Here is a 22,500-nt window from a genome sequence, read left to right on the forward strand (position 1 = left end):
GACGCAACGAACAGGTTTACATTCACACAAGGACATTTATTATAATAAAGCACGTATGCAATTAAACAAGGTAAAACACGTATGCAATTATACAAGCACCAAAAGCACGACAAAAGAACTACGACCATCTATACGAGATGCAATGCAAACATTTACAGCACACAAACACTCAACAATTTCCTACTTATTAGACGGGCCCACGGACACACGTACGCACACACACACACCCAAGAAATGGTGGCAGAGGCCTTTAATAACGAGCTCCAGCTCGGAGGACAGGTGAGCTGAAACCCAGAGCCTATCTCGAACCTCTCCACCTCGTGTGGTCTTCAAGTTGTTCGGACCCGGGCTCCAGCGAGAGCGAGCTGGATCCAATCGCCGTGAGCTGCCATCCTTCCCGAGCTCCCGCGAATCCTCCCGCGCTTCTCAACCCGTGCTGGTGAGATGAGGCGCCGATCCTTCCCGTCGATGCGTTGCTTCCCCGAGGAACCACCTCCACGAAGAGGTCGATGAGTCGCACCAAGCCAGGAACCAAAATGGAGAACAAAGAGCTCCACGAACCAAGAAGAAGAAGAAGCCACCAATCGCACCTCGAGCCGAGCGACCGGCTTAACTTTCTTCCAAACAGGGCAGCCTGAAGCAAAAAGCTCTCCCGAGCCAAGCAGAAGCCGAAGCTCACGGAACCATCAAAGCAAAAAGCCTCCAAAAAGCCTCCTCCCGAGCCAGGCCTCAGCCGAAGCTCACTGAGCCAGCTGAAGCAAAAAGCTTCCGAAGGCCTCAACCCTAACCCAAGCCAAACAGGACCCGAAGGTCTGCTGAACGGCTACTCTCTGCCGAAGCAAAAAGCTTACTAATCAACTCCCGACACGAACAAAGAGACGATTTCCTCTTATCCTTCTCCGTCCCCCCTCCCCCACGCCCGGCGTGATTCATGCCGTCGTGATCCATCCCCCTGCTCAACCACAGGTGGGAGGGAGTTGTTGACATGAGTCACGGGACGGCAGGATTCTTCTTTCTCCATGCAGAAGAGGGGGAGGGATGTCTCCATTGTTCGTTCCCTAACTATTAAATCGATCCGCAGCACATCTAATCGATTTCTGAACGTTTAAACAATGGAAGGTGTGCTATCCTGGGAACAAGCACTTATCGACATAGCTGACTCAAGGAACCTGTATGTTGTGTGCAATCGAATTCCAAATTCGTAACAATATATATATATATATATATATATATATATATATATATATATATATATATATATATATATATATATGTAAATAAAATTATATATATATATATATATATATATAATATGTAAATAAAATTATATATATATATATATATGTAATATATACACAGTGTGTGTCAATAAAAGGTGAACTGCTTCAAATGACCTGTGTACCTTTAGTCCTTACCTTCATTTTTTTTTTGCAGGAGTGATCAATGATGTTTGGAGAAGTTACTCAAGCATAACCAAAGTGTTCTACAGAAAAAATGACGTTTTCAACGGAGCAAGGAGTAAACATTGTCAAATGGTATTTTGAGACCAAATAAATTGCTTCCATCCAGACGAGGTCCTGTACTGAATATGGAGTGCATCCCAGAAACAAGCCAAGCATGCCAGCCGTTTGGAAACTTGTGAAAAGGTTCAAAAGTGAAGGGACGATTCTCAACATAAACAAGGTAAGGTGCGGTCACCAAAGAAGTGTACGGTGTGAAGGAAACATGGATTGAGTTCATGAGTCAGTCATGCAAAGTCCGAAGAAATTCCATCAACAAAGATCGGCTGAATTGGGTCTCACTCCCTGCAGTATCAGATGAATAATGAAACAAGATTTAAACCTCTTTCCTAACATCACATCAGCCCATAAATTGACCGATGGGGATAAAGCAGCACGAGTCGCTATGTGTGAGATGCTGCCACAGAAGATGGAGGCAAACCCAAAATGTATCGCGATGTGTGGTTTCGTAACAAAGTACACTTTCACATCAATGGTGCTGTCAATTCACACAACAACATTTTCTGGAGAAGTCAATGCCCAGATGAGGATGAAGAGAAGTCGCTTAAGAGTCGGAAAGTCACTGCTTTTGTGGCTGTCAGCTACAGAGGTGTGTTTGGACCATATTGATTTGAAGACAAAAATGGAAGAACGGTTACCATCAATCAAGAATGATACCGGTCGATTGTCAACACATTTTAAGAAGACTTGAAGCAATCGATGAGCACTGCAGCTCTCCAGCGACAGTGGTTCATGCAAGACGGTGCTACCCCACATACAGCAAATTAAACAATTGCCTTTCTGCATCAAAAATTCGGACGAGTTCTCAGTTTGTGTATGGAAAATGAATGGTCTCCACACATCTGACCTCAATCTGCTGGATTTTTTTTTCCCCTGGGGAGCTTGTTAGGATAGCGTCTGCAAGGAACATCCCAGATCTGAATCCGATCTGAAGGCAGCAGTTGAGGCTTGTGTGCAGACAGGAACCATTAAAACTTGCAGAAATGACATTGAAAACTTCGCAATTCATGGAATGCACATTGTGTGCGTGGGGGGGGGGGCTCACATCGAACACCTCAACTAGAAGCGCATTAACGCAAAATGAGTTTCATTTCTCCATGATTTGTTTTTCATTGTCCGAGTTAATTTTTTGTTTTATTACTCAATGTTTTGGTTAATGAAGTTTTGAAGTGGTTAACCTTTTATTGACACACCCTGTATATGGTATAATGAAATATCGTTGGCACTGGAAGGTGTACATCATTTAATTTCTCTTATCAGATGAACTGTTGGGTGAGCGTAGTTACGTGTAGTCCAACCACTCTGCAAATGATTTTATGTCTTGTCCCTGAAATATAACTTTTATTATTTTATGTCAGACTCTATCTGTGTAGAAAGAATCAGCAGAAACTAGGTTGTCAAATGCCTGGTGAGATGGTGTAATCTCTGCGATCATCGGCTGAAATTAATAAAATAAAAAAAACATCTATCCAGGTAGAGCACGGACTTCCCATAAAAATGTGACAAACACAGTGGAACTCATTCATTTTAAATGCATCATCTTCAAGTTCCAGTTTTGCACGAACTGGTTCGATTTTGTTTTCATGGATGTTGAGGGAAATTTGAAACAATAAGCAGAACAATTAATTGTTGAATTTGAAATTTGACTTTTGTTTCATTTTAAGTTAGCAATCCCCAGTGGCTCACCCTGCTGCATGAGTGAGCCAAACACGAGCCAGAGAGACGAGGCCCAAGATGACAGGGAAGATGATGCTGCATGCCCAGTGCTAATGTTTGAACATGATCCATTTAGGCGTTGCAGTACCAATGCAACAATAATGGCTGACAGAGCAACACCAGCCCAGAGGAGGGGGCGAAAGGCCATAAGGCATGAGAAGAGGTCCACTGAATCCTTTGTTTCTCTCACTGTCATGGCGAGTCCTCGATCGAGATATCGGCGAGTGAAGTCCACCACACTCTCCCGCTCAGGAGTGACTGTCAGTGCTCCAACACCAACATCAGCATGCTGGAACAGTGGTGCACAAAGCAAACATGTGAGGACAGTATCTTAATCAACAAATTATATTAATATTGCCAAAGTTCGAACAGATTCAATCATATTGCCATGGTGTTTGCGGTTGTCGATTTTGCTTTATGTTGATTTGAATTTGTTTCCTAAATGAGCCCCACAGTTGGTAAGGGCAGACATTTGGAACTTCCCACAGATTGCCTTTTCTTCAGCAAACACTGGCAGACGGGACCCGAGCTTAGCATCCCATCCGATGGATGACACACCTCATTGATTCAATGTTTTTGCTGTGAAACAACAGGGTGACAGTCTCTATTCGGGTCAGGGATCAAAGTCAGACGAAATATCTCAAAGACTAATGCACTCCCTCTCAGCTATCCTTTCAGCCCCCTTAAGTCTGAATGGCAAAGCACACCAAAATATTATTTGAGAGGATCTATTTTTTGCAAAGAATTTGATCTTTTCATAAGAATTATCAATGTCAAGAATGACAAAATTGTCAATATTTGATAAGACTTGTCAATGTTAAGAACCATTCTCTCGTTAAAACAATCAATGTTGCTGAAGCAGTATCATGGGCACACTGGGTAGTTTACCATTGCTATCCAAGGAGACTTCAACACCGTACATGAGATATCCAAGGAGAATACAGTGGCTGCAAAAGTATTCACCCCCTACCAATAACACCACAGATGAACCAGAAATACCTGCTTCCGATGGGACAATAAGGTGGGGGTGATGAGGGGGGGGGTCACTTATACATGCGCACCATGCGGACCATGTGGACGGCGGTTTGTTAATATTCCTCTTATTGTTTAACAGCCACAATTATTCCTAAGTTATTGTGGGGTTGACTGGGGGAATGTTGGCCCAAGTCTTTCATGAACTGGCTGGCCATGCCTGATGTTCGACTTAGGGTAAGGCAGAAATTTGTAATTTGTTCAGGGTGCCGCCGAAAGCTCACCTGCTCTTCGTGAAGGACACCATGGGATCTTTAAAGTTCACCAACTAATGCTGGCAGACAGCATGCCAGTTTAACATCCATCCAAGGAACGGCTCACACAATGATGAATCACCCTGCCTGTGAAACACCGGGATGATGGGATGACAGCTGGGTCGGGATTCGAACCCAGACTAGACAGCTTAGAGGAGATTGTGCATAGCTTGAGGCCTTCCTGCCAGCCCCATTGTTAATATCATCGTTATGCCATAATCATTTGATGGAAAAGACCGATTAATTTGTGGTTATAATAATTTTGACGAAAAATATAACTTGGATGACATCAAGGCTGGAGTCGGTATTGGAGGAAGATGTATCAACAACCAAAGGTATGATGATGATACCACTCTGTTGGCAGAAATTACAGAGGACTTGATGAAACTGCTGCAGACTGTGAAGAAGGAAAGTGAAAAGGCTAGTCTTTATTTAAACCTAAAAAAAAATTTAAAATCTTGTCAACTGAGAAGATCAATGTGTTCAGGATGGATGTGTTCCATCACCAATTAGGTTATGGAGTGCTCACCAAGTGGCTCTCTTGATTTTTAGCACTTAAGCAAGTACTCCAACTCCAACGAAACGGTTGATAAGGAACGGCTAGCTTGGCAAGCAATATCAAGCTGATAGGGGAATGGAACAAATCCCCAATGGATGGGGTAAAGGCTGTAACCAAGCTGTCTCTGCCAGAGCTTCGGAAAGCAGTGCAGGACAGAGGGATGTTTGGAGACATCTGATCATGAATGTCACCAGATACCGGCCATGACTTAACGGAACTGGATAACTGGTTATAATCTGATAGGTGTTAATCTGATAGGTGTCAACCAGCGACAGTTAGTCAATACACTGCCCACGTCAAATTTTCTTCAAACTTCCCTCTGGCCAATATCAAAATGCTAACAAACCATAGGAATATGGTTATGCATCAGATAAAATACCACCCACATATAATCTGACGGCTAAAAAAACAAGCTCAAATGAGCGAAGATCCTCGTCCTCTTAATGATGACGTCATAAAAACGAATATGATGTCATTGTGATGTATCAGGTTTGCGATAATTTATCTGTGCTAATGCCCTGTTCGATTCCCACAAACAGAATTCAAACAGATTGCCTAGTTTCGGAGATAATGGTATAGGCGATTTCCATTAGCGGCGATATTATGATATCAACTTTTTTTCTAGGAAGAATTTCCAAAATCGGAGATGGTTACTACCTGCGCGTGGGCTTTCTGCATTTATATGGCAAGTTTCACGAAGATCCGATGAAAACTCTGGGTTGTGAAACAAAAAATGTCAAAAGATAGGAATGACGTCATAAAAATTGATATGACGTCATAGTGATGTGTCATATGTGCGGTAATTTATCTATGCTTATGCCCTGTTCGATTCCTGCAAACAGAATTCAAAAAGTTTGCCTCGTTTAGGAGATAATTTTTTAGGCAATTTTCAACAGCGGAGATATTTTGACGTCAACTTTTTTTCTCGGAGGAATTTTCAAAATCGGAGATGGTTACTGTCTGCGCAGGGTATTTTTACATATATACGCCAAGTTTCAGGAAGTTTCGATGAAAACTGTAGGCTGTGAAACAAAAGAGTCCACAAGAAGAAGATGAAGAACAACAACATGAGTAAGACAGAGATCCTCCACGAGGATCTAAAAAATGTCGGACAGGCAATGGGATTGATCACTAATGTGTAAAGACTCATGCAAGCAGCGTTGTTAACTAAATATCATAACCACTTACCTCGAGGCCTGGCAAGTCAAAACATTGATCTGATCCATTCATCTGAGGGAGACGCGACAGGTATGGAATGCCTTAAGCACGTCGAGTTTCCTCCGAACTTCTTCCAGTTTAATAGGGACTGTTTAAAAATGTAATGGTACTTTGGATAGAATTGACTGAATCGTTGGTGATTATAATAATTTTTACATCCAGAAGGTGTGGTCCCATGAAACGCCATTATAACCTATTATGCACCTCAACATTGAGTTGGCCAAGGCGCAAATCCCCCTTTGGAGAGAGGGACATGTTAAATCGCTACAACTTGCATCACGTGACCCCAAGTCCTCCTGTGAAGTTTGGCTGTGATGGGATAAATAACGACTGAATGTATCGCAGTCAGAAAAAGTCAGACAGACAGGCAGACACCAAATGGCATATTTTAGTATGATTATGAATTATGTGGAAACAATTTTTACAAAATAACTTTTTTTATGCATAGCTAGCAATTACCAACTGTCACTTCGCTGACAGGAATACTGAAGGGGGGGGGGGAGAAAAAGATGGGTCTAGAGAGGGGGGGGAGAGTGAAGAGGTAGAGAGGAAAAGAGAGAGGAGGAAGGGGGAGTGAGGAGGGGTTGGGGAATGGAAGACAGTGTGAGGTGAGAGGAAGTGAAGGCAGACATACTGTGGAGCATTAATTAGGCCTAAGTCACATTTGCCACGGTGGCCGTGGGGTCTCCAAAATCTACGGCCACTAGCAATTATAGGGTGGCCACAGTATTTCCACAGTCACACAATGTAGCAGTCACATTTGTTTTTATTTTTCGGGGAGCTGCACGGCGTATTTAGAAATTGTGGAGACCGAAAACGTGGGGTTGCCGTACGGTCTTTGATTTGATGTCGCATGGTGACCTTAAGGGGGCCCTGCGGCGGCCATAGAATTTTCAAGGCAGACGCAAGGTCGCCTCAAGGTGCCCGCAAGGCAACCGTAGGGGGGCCCTAAGGCGAACGTGTGGCCAGTCGGACAGTAACGAGTGGGTTAATTTTTTTTTTTTACCAGTTTTTTTTTTTGGGCTTGTCGAATTGCTACGGCGAACGTAGAATGAATAAAGTTATAACTCCGCGTTATAATTCCACGGCGACCCCTACGGCCTGTAAAAGATAGCCAAACGGCGTAGGGCCACCCTGAGGCCACCGCAGAAATTCTGCGGCAGCCGCACGTTTCTGTCAATTCAGAGGGTGTACGGCCGCCGTATCCTTGCCGTAGAGCAAATGTGACTTAGGCCTTACGATTCATACTTTCTCATCAAAATGATTCTGCAGAGAATAACAGTGAAGAGGGAAACAAAATAATGCCTGAAATCCATTTTCTACTGGTCATACTATAAATACGGCCAAGAGACAAACACCGCCCAACACATCTGGAGACAAACTCCCATCTGGATATGTGGAAATAAACGCCCATCCGGACATAAATACCCCCTGGACACGTTCAGAGACAAACACCACCCAGACACGTCCAGAGAAACACCGCCCGGACACGTCCAGAGAAACACCGCCCAGACACGTCCAGAGAAACACCGCCCAGACACGTCCAGAGACAAACTCCCGTCTGGACATAAACACCGCTCGGATGTGTTCCGAGACAAACAACGCCCCGACGCATCCAGACTCAAACTCCCATCTGGACATCGTTGGAGACAAACATCACCGAGCATGTCCAAAGACAAACACCACTTGGACAAATCCATAGACAAACAGTGTCCATTCATACATAACAATCGTCTGGAGACAGAGATTGGGGGGGGGGGGTCGAGAGAGAGAGAGAGAGAGAGAGAGAGAGAGAGAGAGAGAGAGAGAGAGAGAGAGAGAGAGAGAGAGAGAGAGAGAGAGAGAGAGAAAAAGAGAGAGGAAGAGAGAGGAAGAGAGAGGAAGAGAGAGGAAGAGAGAGGAAGAGAGAGGAAGAGAGAGGAAGAGAGAGGAAGAGAGAGGAAGAGAGAGGAAGAGAGAGGAAGAGAGAGGAAGAGAGAGGAAGAGAGAGGAAGAGAGAGGAAGAGAGAGGAAGAGGGAGGAAGAGGGAGGAAGAGAAAGAGGAAGAGAAAGAGGAAGAGAAAGAGGAAGAGAAAGAGGAAGAGAAAGAGGAAGAGAAAGAGGAAGAGAAAGAGGAAGGGAAAGAGGAAGAGAAAGAGGAAGAGAAAGAGGAAGAGAAAGAGGAAGAGAAAGAGGAAGAGAGAGAGGAAGAGAAAGAGGAAGAGAGAGAGGAAGAGAGAGAGGAAGAGAGAGAGGAAGAGAGAGAGGAAGAGAGAGAGGAAAAGAGAGAGGAAAAGAGAGAGGAAGAGAGAGGAAGAGAGAGGAAGAGAGAGGAAGAGAGAGGAAGAGAGAGGAAGAGAGAGGAAGAGAGAGGAAGAGAGAGGAAGAGAGAGGAAGAGAGAGGAAGAGAGAGGAAGAGAGAGGAAGAGAGAGGAAGAGAGAGGAAGAGAGAGGAAGAGAGAGGAAGAGAGAGGAAGAGAGAGGAAGAGAGAGGAAGAGAGAGGAAGAGAGAGGAAGAGAGAGGAAGAGAGAGGAAGAGAGAGGAAGAGAGAGGAAGAGAGAGGAAGAGAGAGGAAGAGAGAGGAAGAGAGAGAGAGAGAGAGAGAGAGAGAGAGAGAGAGAGAGAGAGAGAGAGAGAGAGAGAGAGAGAGAGAGAGAGGGAGGGAGAGAGAGGGAGAGAGAGAGAGAGAGAGAGAGAGAGAGAGAGAGAGAGAGAGAGAGAGAGAGAGAGAGAGAGAGAGAAAGAGAGAGGTGTGGGAGGAGGAGGGTGTTGCACTGTATTGGGAGGGGCGTAGAGCAAGGATGAGCAAAGAGAGAGTGAGAGGTTGGGGAAGGTAACTTAGGCCTAAGTCACATTTGCTCTACGGCGAGGATACGGCGGCCGTACGCCCTCTGAATTGACAGAAACGTGTGGCTGCCGCAGAATTTCTGCGGTGGCCTCAGGGTGGCCCTACGCCGTTTGGCTATCTTTTACAGGCCGTAGGGGTCGCCGTGGAATTATAGCGCGGAGTTATAACTTTTTTCATTTCTACGTTTGCCGTAGCAATTCGACAAGCCGAAAAAAAAACTGGTAAAAAAAAAAGATAATAATAAAATAAAATGAACCCACTCGTTACCGTCCGTCTGGCTGCATGTTCGCCTTAGGGCCCCCCTGGCGGTCGCCTTGTGGGCACCTTGAGGCTACCTTGCGTCTGCCTTGAAAATTCTATGGCCGCCGCAGGGCCCCCTTAAGGTCACCGTGCGACATCAAATCAAAGACCGTACGGCATCCCCACGTTTTCGGTCTCCACAATTTCAAAATACGCCGTGTGGCTCCCTGAAAAATATAAACATGTGACTGCTACATTGTGTGACCGTGGAAATACTGCAGCCACCTTATAATTGCTAGTGGCCGTATATTTTGGAGACCCCACGGCTGCCGTGGCAAATGTGACTTCGGCCTTAGCAAAGAGAATATGTTATGTTTTATGAACACACACACACACACACACACACACACACACACACACACACACACACACACACACACACACACACACACACACACACACACACACACACACACACACACACACACACACACACACACACACACACACACACACACACACACACACCAGTGCTTGGCCGATATCAGCAATTTTTCAGCATTCGGCAGGTTGCAGTCAGTGTGATTACCGACTGCAGTAAGTACTGTATACAACCCAGAAAGATTGAGTTGCTTTCACCGTAAAACAAAGTTGCATTTATATACATAGACATTTCAGGGAGATGTTCACAAACATTATTCTTTATCAACAGCTGCGTGTGACGGGTGCAAAAAAAGAATTGGCTCGGTAACTTACAAAACACGTAGATACGGCAAACGGTTTGGAAATCGGGTGTTATTTCACAACTTGCTCAGAATGACAGAACACCAACCACTTCCTCAGGATGTCAGAGCACGAACTACTCGCTCAGGATATCGGAGCACGAACTACTCGCTCAGCATGTCAGAGCACGAACCACTCGCTCAGGATGTCAGAGCACGAACCACTCGCTCAGGATGTCGGAGCACGAACCACTCGCTCAGGATGTCGGAGCACGAATCACTCGCTCAGGATGTCCCAGCACGAACCACTCGCTCAGGATGTCGGAGCACGAACCACTCGCTCATGATGTCAGACCACGAGCTACTCGTTCAGGATGTCGGAGCAGGAACCACTTGCTCAGGATGACAGTTCAGGAACCATTCGTTCAGGATGACGGTGCACGAACCACTCGCTCGGGATGTCGTAGCATGAACCACTTGCTCAGGTTGATGGTGCACGAACCACTCGCTCAGGATGACGGTGCATGAACCACTCACTCAGGATGACGGTGCATGAACCACTCACTCAGGAAGATGGTGCACGAACCACTTGCTTAGGATGACGGTGCACGGACCACTCGCGCGGGATGATGGTGCACGAACCACTCACGTGGGATGACGGAGCATGAACCACTCGTGCGGGATGATGGTGCACGAACCACTTGTGTGGGATGACGGTACACGAACCACTCGCTCAAGATGACGGAGCACGAACCACTCGCTCAAGATGACGGAGCACGAACCACTCGCTCAGGATGTCGGAGCACGAATCACTCGCTCAGGATGTCCCAGCACGAACCACTCGCTGAGGATGTCGGAACACGAACCACTCGCTCATGATGTCTGAGCACGAACCACTCGCTCAGGATGTCGGAGCACGAATCACTCGCTCAGGATGTCCCAGCAAGAACCACTCACTCAGGATGTCGGAGCACGAACCACTCGCTCATGATGTCAGACCACGAGCTACTCGTTCAGGATGTCGGAGCAGGAACCACTTGCTCAGGATGACGGTTCAGGAACCATTCATTCAGGATGACGGTGCACGAACCACTCGCTCGGGATGTCGTAGCATGAACCACTTGCTCAGGTTGACGGTGCACGAACCACTCGCTCAGGATGACGGTGCATGAACCACTCACTCAGGATGACGGTGCACGAACCACTCACTCAGGATGACAGTGCACGAACCACTTGCTCAGGATTACAGTGCACGGACCACTCGCGTGGGATGACGGTGCACGAACCACTCGTGCGGGATGACGGTGCACGAACCACTCACGCGGGATGACGGAGCATGAACCACTCGTGCGGGATGATGGTGCACGAACCACTTGTGTGGGATGACAGTGCACGGACCACTCGCTCAAGATGACGGAGCACGAACCACTCGCTCAAGATGACGGAGCACGAACTGCCCCTTCATTCTGAGGGAGCATGAACCACCTGCTCTGAATGACGTGGCGCGGCAAGAGCATCCGCAGTGAGTGAACAATTTGCTCAGCATGATGTAGCGCAGTACCGCTGTCGACTATAGCGTGCTTGGCAAGTGGCTTTAGCACTCAAGTAAGCATTCCAATTACATGTTTGATAAGGAATGGTGGCCATGTTGTGGCTGCATACTCTATCGGATCCTTTTTACTTTAAAGCCAGTCTTACCCACGCACACAGCAGTTAATGAAATAAAATGAATTCGTTCACATCATGACTATATCCACAAAAGAGTTGCAGCTTAATGTGGAACAACCCTGGAGACATCGACAAGTTTAATCGCTCATAAAATAAACATTGCAGATAATTCACCATGTTGCCTGCTCGTCTGTGCATGCCTCATGTGGTCCATCGTTCGTGATCTGCGCAAACGTCATAACTTATTTTAAAACATCTGTTTTCACCAGATTTGCTTTGATTCCCTGTAGAGCACCTTGTGAAACCTCCAAAAATATAGAAACAAATCTGGTAGATGCTATGGATAGACAGTCCCTCTGGGGAACAGGGCGTGAGGTCAAGCACTGAATGCATTGTCATGTAGCTCAATGAAGCTGATTAATTTTGGCACATTCTTAAATCTTTTGTTCACTCAATATAATTCTCCAAACAGTAGAAAAAGAACAGTTTATTGCTTTGGAAATTTCACATTTTCTTGTGTATACATTGAGGAGAGAAGAAAGCCTTGCTCACCTCAAGTCAATAGGTACATTGGCTTCGTTATATGAATTGTTGTTTCTTTAAATGATCAGATTTCACTCCAGATTTTTACACTTTCGTCCAGACGATATCCAATCCTCAAAACTGAAATAATATTTCGATGATATACTTTACTTCGTGCATGAGAGTAGATCGTGGAAAATTGTCTCATATAATGCATGAAATCACTCCAAGCTCCTAATTTGAAAACTATAGCACTTACGAAAGTGATGTATACAGTTATTCATATGTATGATGAACTAGGCATTTGATAATATGAGTGAGGAAAGTGAAAAATAAAAAACTTTATCGTTAAGAAATCATTGTGGCCTGTTCCAAGTCGAGGCATGGTTGAGCAGGCCAAAAAACATGGCGGCCTTAGACCCGGCACGATTACCGACGAGATGCCTTGAGACCCCAAAGAGCGATGTGGCCGAGGAAGCGCCTGATAAAGGAGATAATTAAATAAGGCCGTTAATTTTCTTTGAAAGGGGTGTTTAAATGAATCAAAACACCACATTTTCACTCATGCACTTCCGTTGGAGTTTTCTTAATATGCATGCAAAGTTTCAGGCTGCTAAGTTTTATGATTTTGGAGGTATGGAGGACACACACACACACACACACACACACACACACACACACACACACACACACACACACACACACACACACACACACACACACACACACACACACACACACACACACACACACACACACACACACACACACACACACACACGCATTCATTGCCATTTATGAGTAGAGACTGATGAGATCAAACGAAACACTGTTACAGTTGAAGGAGGTTACATGTCAGGAATACCTGCAAAAAACATGTACAAATCTAAATTCACTGGTTGCAAAATTATTCAGCCCCTCAGGTCAGCATTTGGTGGAAGCACCTTTTATAGAAATGACTGCTACGCTTCTTTTTGAGTCGGTCTCTACCAGCTTTGTACAGTGAGATGGTGAAATCTGTTGCCATTCTTCATGTGAAAATTGCTCTAGTTTTTGCCAAATTTGATGGGATCGTCGATGGACTGCAATCTTCAAGTCTCGACATAAATGTTCAATTCAGGACGATGACTGGGCCACTCAAGAACATTTATTTTCTTCTTATTCAGCCACTCCAGTGTGACTTTAGCTTTGTGCTTCGGATCATTGGCCTGCTGAAATGTGAATCTCCCACCCGGTTTCACATTCATGGCTGACTCAAACAGGTTTTCATCAAGGTTTCCACTGTACTTTGCACCACCCATTGTCCTTTCTATCCTGACAAACTTGCCAGTCCCAGCTGATTAATAGCAGCCCCATAACATGATGCTGCAATCACCATGATTGACAGTAGGGATGATGTTGACTGGGTGATGTGCAGTGTTAAGTTTGCCCCAAAGGTAATGCTTTGAATTTCAACCAAAAAGTTAGATATGTCTTTTAGATATGTCTTTTTTAGTAATAGCTTCTTTCTTGCCACCTGTCCAAGGAAGCCAGCTTTGTGAAGAGAACAGGATATTGTTGATTGATGAACACTGACCTCCATCTTAGACATAGCACTTTGCAGATCTTTCAAATCATTGTGGGATTTGCACTGACATCCCAAACCAGTTTCTTGCTTGCCCGGCTGCTAAGTTTGGATTGGCGACCTGATCTGGGTGGAGTCTGAGTGGTATGATATGTCTTCCACTTCTTAATGATGGATTTCACCATACTCAAAGGGATGAGTGACTTTGATAATGTTCTTATCACCCTCTCCTGAACAGTGCTTCTCCACCACTTTATGTCTGACTTATTTGGAAAGCTCCTTCGTGGTCACGTTTGCCATGTTGTTTGACCAAGAGAGTTGCACCTTAACACTCCTTAGATAAGTGGGGGAGCTTAATTTTTGAGTTAAACCACTGATTGCATACCAGTGAAACCTATTACACTTATTTTGTAACCTTTCAAACAAATAATTTGCTCCTGAAGTGATTTTGGGTTAATTAGGCAAAGGGTTTGAATATTTATACAACTGAGAATCATCTGATTTTCACTGTTAATTTAACTTGTTCACATTTTATCTGCATTTTTAGCTGTATCACTTTGGAGTAGTTTGTGAAGACTTTTATATTAAGTTTGATTTGAGAGTGTCACGAAATAAGCTCAGGTGGCATCAAAATGTGAAAACTTTGGAGAGGGGGGTGAATACTTTTGCAAGCCACTGAAAATAGAATGGTCGGATGGCTGGCAGTTACCATTGAATGGCAATTAATGCAACGTCCGATACTTTGGAAGAACGGACAACAAGGCAAGCTACAACATGGAAGAAACTGAGTTCAAAGACGTCCAACATGAGAAAGACCTTGGTGTGGTGATACACAATGAACTAAATTTCCACAAACACATCTCATCAGCTGTGCTTCAAGCCAACCAAATACTTGGAAGTCTTAAAAGCACTTTCTCCAACGTAACAAGAGGAACACTGACGATTGTCTTCACAACTCTGGTTCGGCCCCACTTTGAATACGGAAACATCCTCTGGCATACAAGGTATAAAGTTGACAAAGAAAGCATCGAGAAGGTTGAGAGTTGGGTGACTAGACTAATACCTAGCGTGGGAGGACTCCAATATGAGCAGCGGTTGGAAGCCCACAACCTTCACTCACTGTACTACAGGCACCATGGGGTGGTATGATCACAGTGTTTATTACGTTGTATAATGCAATTTCCACCATCATCCTTCACGAGATTTAACCAATATGGACAGCCCTAACAGCTTGGATATTGAAACTGGATCCTTTTACTGGCGAGTTGAGCTTCCAATCGACTATGCCATGGGACTCCACATACACATATACACACACGGTTGTTTTCCAAAACCAGGTATACTTATATGGAGTGTATGCTGTGTCATGTGACTTCACGAGTGGAATTTTTCCATGGGGTGATGTAAGAAATTCAAATTTACCATTGTGAAGTTGTGCTTTTGAAAGTCACAGCTTGTGCAGAACCCTCTCTTTTGGGGAAACAGTTGTCATAAGAGTTGAGTTTCATTCTGGGTACCTTCACTTGGATCTGAAATCCTGCCATTAACCTTTGTCCTTGCATGAAGACCTCAATAAGTCCCAATAGTGAGCAATAATAACTTGGTAAAGATCCATAGGAGAGCAAAATGTTTCAGATTTGAGAAGCAGGGGATATGTGCATATCCCATATCTTGTGTTTATTTGTCCAGTGTCTTATAATTCATATAAAATTACACTGATGTTTCCAATGTCCTTGACCTCTCTGACCCCAATAATAGCAGCTGTTCTCTCCAACACTAGCCATCTTTTAATTTCTCCTCAACATTCTCCACTCACTTCAATCTTTGAACCCAAGAAGATGAAACGTTCCACTATTTCCCCATGATCGTCTCCCAATGGGAACACAGCGATCTTCTCAGTTGACTCGATTTTTTGTCTTTTTTTAGGTTTAAATAAAGACCAGCTTTTTCACTTTCCTTCTTCACTGACTGCAGCAGTTTTCATCAAATCCTCTTTACTTTCTGCTCACGGCATGGTATCATCACCATACGGTTGGTTGCTGATACATCTTCCTCCAATATTGACTCCAGTCTCCATGTCATCCAAGTTAGATTTTTTTTCGTCAAAATTATGATAAACACAAATTAGTCAATTCCATCTGATGATAATGCCATAATAATATGTACATGGAGGGTGGCAGGATGGCCTCGAGGTACACACACTCACCTCTTGGCTGTTTGAATCTCGACGCAGCTATAGACTGGCATCCCAGTGTTTCACTGGTAGGGTGATTGGTCAAAGTGTGTGCTGTCCCTCGGATGGACTTTAAAATGGGCATCCTGTCTGCTGGCATTAGTTGGTGGATGTTAAAGATCCCGTAATGTCCTTCACGAAGAGTATGTGAGCGATCGCCGTCACCCTGGCCAAATTCTAAATTTCTGCACCAACCTCAGCCGAACTTCAGGCCTGGCCAGCCGGTTCTCATGAAAGTCTTCGGCCAAAAGAATGTGGGAATAATTGTGGCCATTAAAGAAAATGAAGAATAAAAATAATATTAACATTTCCGTCTGTGCAGTGTGCACATACACAGGACCCACCATCTCCCTCCTCCACCACACCTGCTCCCACAGGGGGCGGGTGTTTCTCTTGAGAAGAAAAAAAAAACAAAGAAAATTACTTTGTTTGTTTGTTCATAAACGAACTGAGGACTGCCATGCTGGATAGATTGATCCGGAGGTGCTATGTTCATGGAACCCAAGATGGCATAGGCCAAGACCAATATACGCCCTCGTAGTAGTAGTAGTAGTAGTAGTAGTAGTAGTAGTAGTAGTAGTAGTAGTAGTAGTAGTAGTAGTAGTAGTAGTAGTAGTAGTAGTAGTAGTAGTAGTAGTAGTAGTAGTAGTTTGTTGCCAGTACATTTGCCCTCATAATCATTGTCATTGGTTTTTGCTCTCTTGTGAAATCCAGAGATGTAACGGATCAATCACTCGAGGTGGCTGTGTTGAAAATTTGAGACTTCATCAAAGTCAGCAACATAACACATGATTCAAAAGCAAGTAATTTTGGCTCACATTGTCTTCATATGGGGAGGGGGGGGGGAAATCAGTGACTTTTGTGAGATGCTTCCCCATGTCTTGATCTCACACAAATGACTGAACACCACCTGACCACCTTTTCCAACCATATGCATTAAATGTTTTCAATACCCTTGCAATAAATAACTAACCCCTTGCGAGATGTGATGAAAATCTCATCAACTTTCTCTTTGATCTCAATAACTCATCTCATTTGTGCACTTTGATTAAAAAAAAAAAAATCAAAGAAAGTTGGATTAATTTTCCAAATCATGTAAAAAAGGAACTGTGAAAAACATCAGAGGGAATAACTCCAGAAAACATCAGAACGACACAACAGATGAGAAATACACAGCCCGTTTAACTTCATGCACTTCCTGCCGATTCATCATTCTGAACATCTTTTTTAGATTAAAAAAAAAAAACCGATTCAAATCACTCAAATACTCAAGTTAGAACTGTTTCAAAGAACTTGGGAAAGTTCTTGAGAAATTGTGGTGAAAAAAAATTTCAATTTCTAAGGAATTATCATGTCTCCTGCAGCTTTAGATAAAAACTATCATTCCCTCACCTGAATGGAACACAGCATGTTACAATGACCAATTCTCATTTTGATTCCGGCTTTGTTTAGAAACAATAATTATTTGGATGTAAATTATTGGGGAAATACAATGTATTGCTTGGCATACATATTCTGGAGCGGCGAGAGTAAAAGTATGTGCAGAGCTCATGGCAAATCATATTCATTGTAGTTTTCCCAATAACTTGGAGGTTCCCTTTCATGTCTCTATGTCCATTGTGTTGTTATAACTATTTTGTTGTGAGTCATGGTTCGCAGAATGCTTGTTGTTGTCTCAGGAGAGGGTGCAGCATCATGTAGTGGACTCTATTCTTTCCTCAATTTAGACTTATGATTGTTCTATTTATTTGACAGTGGTTTTGCCATACTGTTTGAGTATTTGCCTGTGTTTGTCTTATTACCCTTTCAACCCTTTGAGAGGGGGAAACTGAAATGAACCATTTTTGCAAAAGTCTACTTCAGTGTTCTCTCGTTGAAGTAGGCATTTGTTCATCAACTAACCTAATCTTCATCAATGATCATTCTGACTCTGGAAAATCCACAATATCGATTAGATGATGACTCCATCCTCTGCCATGACATCCTTCATCCTACAGATAGGCAGGCAGCAGCCACTTCCTTCTCTTCAGACATTTACAAAATCACAAGCTTCTCAAACACCTGGAATATGTCTTTCAATCCTGACAAATCTCAAACTCTCACTATCTCTCTCCAAAAGGACCAAATGGCAACCCTCTGCCCCCCTATCGACTTTCTTAACAATCCTCTTGAGAAAGTTCAGTCACCCAAACTCCTGGCTCTCACTATCAGCCATGATCTTTCTTGGGCAAACCACATTTCAAAGTTGGCCTCAAAAGCCAGTCACCGACTGGGCTCCATCGTACAAAGTCCTTCGCTGGCACACCTGAACTCCTATCCACCTACAAGACTTTCATCCACAACTTGATGGAGTACTGCTCTCCCCTCAGGCTGTCTCCTCTTCCTCAAATCTTTCTCAGCTTGACACTGTGGAATCCAAGGCCTTTAAGATTATTGTAATTTCCCGCATTGAATCTGATTCTATGGGCGTAACACTTTCCCTTCGCAGACAAGTCGGTGGTCTCTGTCTTCTACCACCTTCTTTATGGTCTTCCACCCTATGCTCTTTCTGTGCTTTGTCTCACACCCTCCCCCCCCCACCCCAGGTTTCCGCAGAGTTCACACAGTCCACCATCGATCCACAAGGTTGAGCCATGGGGAGGGGTCGACACTGGCTCGCCATCTCCCCTGCCAGGGTTTAAGGGCCCTTGCTCATTGTCCTTCCTCTCCCCCCCTCCTCTGCACTCCAACGCATTTAAGGTGTTGACCACCGCAGCGCAGAGGTGGCAGACTGAAGCTCTAGACCACCGGAGTGGACTTCCGTAGCAGTTTAGGACCGTGAACCATCCTAATTTTAGTTCACTTGTGGTCCCCTGCGACAAACGCCGATCCAGCGCCTAGATCTAGTCCCGTGGATCTGCACAACTGGCGTGGTGGACAAGACATCTGCCCGGAAGAGTGCGGGGCATAGTGCTCACAGAGATTTCTGGGCCGGCGGTGTCTAGCACACAACGACCCAGCGGTTAACTCTGTATGGCTAGGCCAACCCAGGTCAAGAATCTGAGGTTGCTGGCAGTTCTTTCATCCCCTCTTCCTGTGCAGGCTGGAGTTCCTCAAGGTAGCGTTCTGGGCCCTATTCTTTTTCTGGTTTTCATCAATGATCTCTCGGACTCTCTGGAAAATCCTCTATTTCTCTTTGCCGACGACTCCACCCTCTGCCGTACCATCTGTCATCCCTCAGACCGGCAAGCAGCAGCTTCTTCACTCACTGCAGATCTGGATAAAATCACAAACTGGTCCAACACGTGGAACATGTCTTTCAATCCAGACAAATCTCACACTCTCACTATGTCTCTTCGAAAGGACCGTTTACAAAACCCCCCCATCCACTTTCTCAACAATCCTCTGGAAGAAGTCTTTTCTTTCAAGCTTCTAGGTCTCACTATCTGCCATGACCTTTCCTGGGAAAGTCACATTTCCAACCTCGCCTCAAAAGCCAGTCGCCGACTGGGAATCCTCCGTCGTGCTAAGTCCTTCCTCGGCCCTCTTGAGCTCCTGGCCACTTACAAAGCTTTTGTCCGTAGCCTGATGGAGTACTGCTCTCCCCTCTGGGCTGGTGCTCCTGCCTCCCACCTTTCTCGGCTTCACGCTGTCGAAACCAGGGCATTTAAGATCATCGGCATCTCCCGCAATGAAGCTGAGTCTTTGGGCCTCTCACTCAATCACCGCAGGTTGGTCGGTGGTCTTTCTGTCTTCTACCGACTCCTCTCCAGCCTTGCCCCCCTGCTCTCTATGCGATTTGTCCCCACCACATTTCCACAGGGCGCTCAAGGTCCGCCAACAACCCCCTTCTGGTAAAACTACCAAAATCACGAATCACTGCTCATCTTCACTCTTTCATTCCTCTTTTTTCCCGCCTTTGGAATAAACTTCCTCACTCTATTCTTTCCCATTCTTCCCTCCAGGCTTTCAAAACAGCTGTTCACCACCACCTCTTATCTTCCCCCATCCAAATCCTCGATCTTTTCTACCCCCGATAATCCACCCAAACCCTCTTCCTTCATTTCTCCTGCTCTCCTTCCTGAAAGTCCCTGAAATGTCCATCTTCTCTTCGCCATGTTCCCCGTCCCATCACCATCCCTCTCCCTTCCACAGTTCACCTAATGTGTCTGTTCCCCACTGTTTTGTCCCTCCACTCCCGCCCCTCTTGTCTCATGCCTCCTTGCTGTGAGTTGTGTGTTAGCTCTCATACGAGCCTCGACCAAGGTATACAAAAAAAAAAGAAAAAAAAAAAGAATGCCTGTTGCTGACCCAAACAGACTCCCCTGAGAGGGACATGCTGCATGCAGTGAGTCGCAAGCACTGTGAAAAAAATCTAAGGGAGAGGAGTAGGACCCGTGTCAACAGGGTACCCCCTTCTGAGAAATAGCGGAGGTACCACATGTCTTAGAGAAGGGACCCGTCCCCACAAGCCTGGCCATACCACGGACCGGTCACTGCATTTTTTTTTCCCATCTGTTGAATCAACTTCCACATTCTCTTCAACCTCATTCTTCCCTCCAAGTGTTTAAGCCAGCTGTCCACCATCATCTCAGATCATCCACCATCTAAAACAATGACTTTTCTACCCCATGAACCCCCACCCCAAAGTCCACCTCATTTCAAATTTCTAGTTTTTCCTTCATGAGAGTTTGCTTTTGTATCCATCTTGTCCACCCCATGCATTCTCCCTCACCCCTTATTCCTCCCCATGCCCATTGTTTTTCCAAGTCTCCTATTTTGTCCATCAATCCTGCCAGTTGGTGTCCCCCTCCCTCCCCCTGACCTCTCTCTCCCCCCCTCCCTCCCCCTGACCTCTCTCTCTCTCTCTCTCTCTCTCTCTCTCTCTCTCTCTCTCTCTCTCTCTCTCTCTCTCTCTCTCTCTCTCTCTCTCTCTCTCTCTCTCTCTCTCTCTCTCTCTTGTTCCTTTTGTTCTGTTGCATCCTGATCTTTTCAGTGTTCTCGCTCTTTCATGAGCCTTGGCTGTATACAAAATAAAAAACCTCATATGTGGACCAAGGTGCAAGGTCTTTGAATTATCGATTTAGTCCTTATTTTATGCATGAGTGGAGATGGAGGCAATCAAACGCTTACCGCAAGTCTGCCGATACTGGTAAAAATCATTCTAAGGAAATTGTAGGTATGAGGAAGAGGTTAGCAATCCCTCTCTGTTCTTTTTGCTCTTCAGGCAGCAGGGTGCAGATTTGAAATAAAAGAGATGATGACGATGACGATGACGATGATGAAAGAGTTGCCTGCCGAGTGCAACAGCATCATGATGACAGTGCCCAAGAGAGTCAAAGTGAAATGATGAAATCACGGAGGTAGCTGATGATAACAACAGTCCCTCAACAGCTCCGCGACCATGGATAAAGCCTTCAGCTTGCAGATGTTGACTTGATGACCAATGGGGCACTTGGTTTGCATTTGAATGAGCTAAACATATGCTCTCTGATTGGTTTATACACTTGGATGGTTCTAGAAGCAGAAGCAGTTGAGTATAAAATGTGGCTTGAAGTAACACTTGGTTGATTTGGAGAGATGAGTGGACAGAGTGAACAGAGCTACAGGGTGGCACTCATAGATATTTGACGACACATTAAATTGCTGTGAGGGAACATCACTGTGCTGATGTGAGGCTGTGCTGATGTGAGGCACAGCTGAATGGATCATTGTGAGAAGGAACAATCAATGAGTTTGGGTTTTCTCTGGGCCATTCTGGGTTGCACCCTTGGTCTGAAGTTGCTTTATTCACGGTGTGCGGTGCAGTGAGTGCGCAGTCTGACCTGATCCACTTGTTCGAAGTTGAACGTCACTGTGCAATGCATCTTCCTTTGTCTTCCCCACAGGCCAGTGTGTGGTGCCTCGGGACTGATACATGACTGAGTCTCAAAGAGACTGAAATTCTGACCACTGATCTGGCCACCACATAAATCGTGAGACAAAAGTCCAATCTATCATTCCCTCCTTAAATACATCTACCACCAAAGGTGAAGGAGGTTGTGTTTTAATCCCTTTCTGGATGTTTGTTTGTTTGTCTGTGCACAGGATATCTCAAAAAGTTGTGGACGGATCTGGATGAAATTTTGTGGAAAGGTTCGGAGTGTGAAAATGATGAAATGATTAGATCTTGGTGACGATCTGTATCCGGATCCAACTCGGAGAATTTTTAAAGTGATTCTTCATCATTGAAAGATATGGCCAAAAACGACATATAGCACAATATCTCAAAAAGTTGTGGACGGATTCCGATGAACCTTGGTGGACACGTTGGGTGTGACAAGGAAGAATTGATTCAATTTTGGTGAATATCCAAATCCAGAGCCGGATCTGATAATTTATAAAGTGGTGATTCACCATTTCAATATTTGAGAGAGGGCCAAAACAATATATATATATATATATA

At 44.8% G+C, this 22,500-nt stretch overlaps 1 protein-coding gene across 5 annotated transcripts in view; it reads right to left on the minus strand.

Moving 5' to 3' along the window:
• LOC147017951 (glutamate receptor ionotropic, delta-2-like) overlaps window positions 1–22,500 on the minus strand; it is an 878,371-nt gene that overhangs the window by 116,986 nt on the left and 738,885 nt on the right. For all 5 annotated transcript variants that reach the window (XM_085897090.1, XM_085897092.1, XM_085897091.1 and 2 more), the window contains one exon: window positions 3,207–3,525. In XM_085897090.1, the coding sequence (XP_085753216.1) occupies window positions 3,207–3,525 (319 nt within the window). The remainder of the gene's footprint in view (window positions 1–3,206; window positions 3,526–22,500) is intronic.

Source organism: Eptatretus burgeri, chromosome 10 (genome assembly GCF_056783735.1).
Source record: "Eptatretus burgeri isolate ZD-2024b chromosome 10, Ebu_testis_v1, whole genome shotgun sequence".
Classification (NCBI taxonomy): domain Eukaryota; kingdom Metazoa; phylum Chordata; class Myxini; order Myxiniformes; family Myxinidae; genus Eptatretus; species Eptatretus burgeri.